Source organism: Anneissia japonica, unplaced genomic scaffold, assembly GCF_011630105.1.
Source record: "Anneissia japonica isolate Jap-2015-1 unplaced genomic scaffold, ASM1163010v1 scaffold1128_len1000024_cov185, whole genome shotgun sequence".
Classification (NCBI taxonomy): domain Eukaryota; kingdom Metazoa; phylum Echinodermata; class Crinoidea; order Comatulida; family Comatulidae; genus Anneissia; species Anneissia japonica.
Genome location: NW_022705247.1, coordinates 154,359 through 158,977, shown reverse-complemented (window position 1 = coordinate 158,977; position 4,619 = coordinate 154,359). Strand labels below are relative to the sequence as shown.

Sequence of the window (4,619 nt, the reverse complement as noted above, 5' to 3'; positions counted from 1 at the left end):
CCATGGTTTGTCTTTTTATAGAAAGACAAATATATGGCTTGTTTTTTACTGAAGACAAACCATGGTTTGTCTTTTTATAGAAAGACAAATCTATGGTTTGTTTTTTATTGAAGACAAACCATGGTTTGTTTGTAACAAACCAGGATTTTTAACAGACAATGGTTTCTCTTTTACAAACAGAATTGGTAGTGTGTCCAACAGCGTCCCGTATCAAATAAGAGTAGGGATAATTTTTTTGTATTACTCTCTAGTCTGTACAAAAAGTCATGGCCTTAAAATTATCCTATCTATTGTACACTCAAATCTCATGGGCTTTGTTATAACAATAACGAATACTTATTTCTGCTATTATCTTGATAACTTATATAAATATTTCACAACATAAATCAATAAAACATGATGTAATATAAACATTAGATATGATAATAATGGTATTATCAAAATTAGTGTCTCACTGTCTCCTTTGACTATAAAATTACAAAATACATTACTTAATACTTGAACGCGAGTGGCCTTTCTTCAATAAAAATGTATGAACACTAGTGCACTACTGTATATAGAGTGCATCTGCCCTGTGCCTGAATACCAAAGAAAGGAAAAACACATTACGTGACCTTAACATTGACCCCAGACAGACCGACAAACAGCAGTAAATACATGGTTGGGGCCGCGGTAAAGAAAATTTATGATTATGACACTCTAGATGACCGGAAATGGCACTCTCAGACTTAAATTTGAATATAGAGTAATATTTTTTTTCTCTCCATTTTTTTTTTTTTAAATAATTTAGAAAAATTTAGGGCCTTCTAACGTCAACCTCTTTGTCCCTTAACAAAATTCTGGATATTATACAAACCTTCCATAACCCTGATCCCGGGAAATATACCGGATAGCTTAGGGAGTGGTCTACAACATCCTGGAATATTCCAGTCAAATAGGTAGCTTCATTGTCGGTAAAGTCAAAACCAAGCAAGACATTGCCAGCGATTCTAAACATCATCTCTTTGCATTCTGTGTACACAATGATATTCTTGCCCCCCATAGATGACTTACACCAGCTATCTAGCTTCTCCTATGATGATTAAAAAATATACAGTTTATACTATCATCATCAATATCATCCTTGTCATGCCCATTAATATCATCACCTCTGCTGTTGCCAATCTAACTGTCACCACCATCTTTACCATCATCATCAATTATCCTCTTCCCAACATCAGTACCAGCACCATCCCTACTTTCACTGCCACTGTCGTCATCACCCACATCACTATCATTATCATCACCATCACCACCATAACCATCATTATACCATCACCACCACCATCATTATTTATCACCAAAACCACCATTATCATCACCACTATTGTCATTACCAACATCATCACCATTATCATAAGCATATTTATTTTTATTATTCTGATTATCATGTACTGTATTTTATATTATATAAATTACTAATTATTTGTATTATTACTATAATTATTTATTTTATTTTGATATCATTTTCAACATGGTTGCCATTTTTATCATCATTCTCATCATCCTAAAATTAATATTATTATCCTTATTATATTATTATTCTTATTAAATTATCATCATCATCATTACTATTATCATTAATATTTTCACAATTCTTTAATTATTTTACCTGGACAAAGTTCTGGATTCGATCCACATACCCGTTTTGAACAATGTTTTCTGTTTTAAAAAACTCCATGGTTTGTCTTCTGCGCCAGCGATGTTGATCTCCAGACGACATTGCAATAGCAAAGTCCCCTAGAATCTTGTGCAGGGTCTTTGGCCATTTAAAAGTCACCAGATTATACTCTCCAAGAAGAACCGTCCGAATGTTGTCAGCGCCAGACACAAAAATGGTAGGACGCCCCAAGATATGGGTCTTGAAAATGCCACCATATTTAGCTCTCCGAGTGATGAAAAATTTTTGCGTCTATAGTTGTAATAAAATACAATCCATTAATTTACAGAAGAAACATCTGAAACTTTTTTATAGTATTAATGTGTTGGGTAAATATTTTTGATTAGTTTTTGTACATTTATTATTTAGATCTTTATTTAAATTTAATAATTTATCCTGTCTTTAAATTTAATGTATTTATTTGTAATATTTGTGTGCGTTATTTCTATTTTATTTCTATTTATTACTTTTTTAATATAATTTTTCAAGTTGATTCTTTGTACTGTAATAAGGCCTAATAATATTTGTAATATTTGTTGGTCTTCAGGTATTTCTTTCAATTCATTATAAATATAACACTGAAATATAACCTATACAGGCCAAAGTCAATGGCATACATAAGAATACTGCAATGGGGTGGAGGGGGTGATGGGGCACAAAGGTAAATAGAGCTTGAGGGGTGGTTAGCTACTAAATAATGTGATATGAGCATACTTTTTTTGCTTCAAAAAGAATTTCCAGGGGAAGACAGGGGGATTCTTTTCTCTTTTTTTTTGGTGCAGGTGGTGAGTGTAAAAATAATAGTGTAGTTATTCCAGTGACTTAGTTTAGGCCTAGATTGAAATGCTAAAATAAATTGAAATAATGAAATAGGTACCTGGCAACTGTTTTATGATGATTTTGAAATATTTTCAATAAGATAATAGAGAAATAATTGGAGGTCTTCGTTTTGTAGACACTCATATAGGGTGTCTATAAAACGAAGCCCAAAAATGTCTTAATTTTGATTTTGTGACAGCCTGGCGTATTATCATTAAAATAAAAGAGAAAATATAGAGGTCTTCGTTTTTGGGGGTCTTTGGTCTTCGTTTAATAGACACCCGTAGGAACACAGCCCGGCTTGAGATAATCCACAGACTGGCAGGTGGATAAAACCCGGTGAGTTGAGCCTGCCACCTAGTCTAAACATGGAGGTATTATTTAGAAGGAGATCACTCGAAAAAGCTACGCGCACGCAGCGCTATGCAAATGATCCCAGAACAAAGCTGCCGCAGCGCATGAAGAACATTTGCGCGATGCCTTTGAAGTCTGATGTGTTCCCCGCCACCAAATGCTCATCAGGCTCAGTTTACCAAAAAATTGAGCATGGCGAAATGGAGGAGCACGTTATTTTCTCAATGCGTACTACTTACAGTCAATCACTATGTTTCCAAATTGAAGCTAATTTATTGGTCTTTTAAATACCAAACATAATAATATTTTTAAAAAAAAGTTTCGAATTTAATGAAACATTTACATCAGCTTTAAAAGTATGGTATATTTCAACTTGAATTTCCATAAATTGGATAAAACTCGATAATTCTAATTTTAACAGATATTAATTAAAGAGTGATGGAGGATTATAATAAACAAGTCATTTTAGGGTTAATGAGGGTTAACTATTCAAAAATTCAATCCAAAATCAGAGTAATTTTCAGTTTTACACTGCCTCAGCTTTATAGTCGAACCAATCAATCTTTAAAAAAAATTATAATGAACACAGAAGTAATTTTTAAAGAAATATTTTACGGAATCTGCTCCTGAAATATACAAATAACATACTAAAAGTCCGAAAAAAAAAAAATTATTTTTTTTATTTCTTTTATTTTCATTGTAGTAGATATTGTTTGCATTATCTAAATCATGTTTTACTTTGAATATCAATGCACCAGCCAATAACCCAAGGGTGATAGGCCTATTTGGCTTTAGCAAAATAAAAAAAAAAATTAAAAAAAAAAAACCTCCCTCCCTCATCAATTTTCCTGCCCAGATAGGGTGATAACTAATAATATTTTTTATAGGGCCTTATCAATAATACCAAAGAACTTAAATATCTTTGATAATACCTCCATGGTCTAAACTATGCCCAACAAAGTCAACGAATAACGAAGAGATAAATATTCCATCGAAAACTTACATCGCGTACAAAATCGATGCTTTCGCCGATGACTGGTAACCCCATGCTCCCATCAGGCAGGGAAAGTTGTCTTAATCTCTCGTCTGCTACGTGGGATTCTTTTACAGCATAGCGTCCCCATAATTTAACAACTGCAACCAACAAAATGCAGGGTATAACAAGGGGAATTGTGTAAACTAGAACAAATTCTGTATAACCCGACATGTTGCACTTCCACACAGGCCTGGTACTGCAATAGGCCTCCCAGTACCTACAGTATTATTTTTATATCATTCACATGAATGACCTAACAAACATTCGAACGTGACAGCAGCACTCCCAGTACCTACAGTTTTATTTTTATATCATTCACATGAATGACCTAACAAACATTCGAACGTGACAGCAGCAGACGTGACAAGAATCGATGATAACGCTCTGTCTGATTTAGACTGGGTTCCAGTCCCTAATCTTTGTCTTAATCAGTTGAAATGCTTAAGAATAAATCGATTTTGTCACAAATGACGTTCCATATTACTTATTTGCATGGCGTTCCATAGTATACTTTTTCTGGGATTAGGTAATTCCCATAGAGATATAATAAGAATACTAGAGCGCTAACCGCAATGTATTCGATGTTCGAAATACGCAGAACTGTGTGTGTGTACCATCCAAGATGGCTGCCATAGATTTAGCCAATCAAATTTCGCTAAGCACCATCGTTTTCAATTGCGCCCTCAATTTACTCAGAAAGTTCAGTACAGC

General features: G+C 33.7%; 1 protein-coding gene across 1 annotated transcript in view; it reads right to left on the bottom strand.

The window, feature by feature from the left end:
• The window catches only part of LOC117105457 (cytochrome P450 26A1-like), a 7,606-nt gene extending 3,550 nt beyond the window's left edge, over nt 1-4,056 (bottom strand). The window contains exons 1-3 of the mRNA XM_033246606.1: nt 3,876-4,056; nt 1,652-1,951; nt 857-1,072 (exon numbers count right to left, since the gene is read on the bottom strand). Of these exons, the coding sequence (XP_033102497.1) occupies nt 857-1,072; nt 1,652-1,951; nt 3,876-3,920 (561 nt within the window). The 5' untranslated portion in view covers nt 3,921-4,056. The remainder of the gene's footprint in view (nt 1-856; nt 1,073-1,651; nt 1,952-3,875) is intronic.
• Nucleotides 4,057-4,619: the final 563 nt, after the last annotated feature.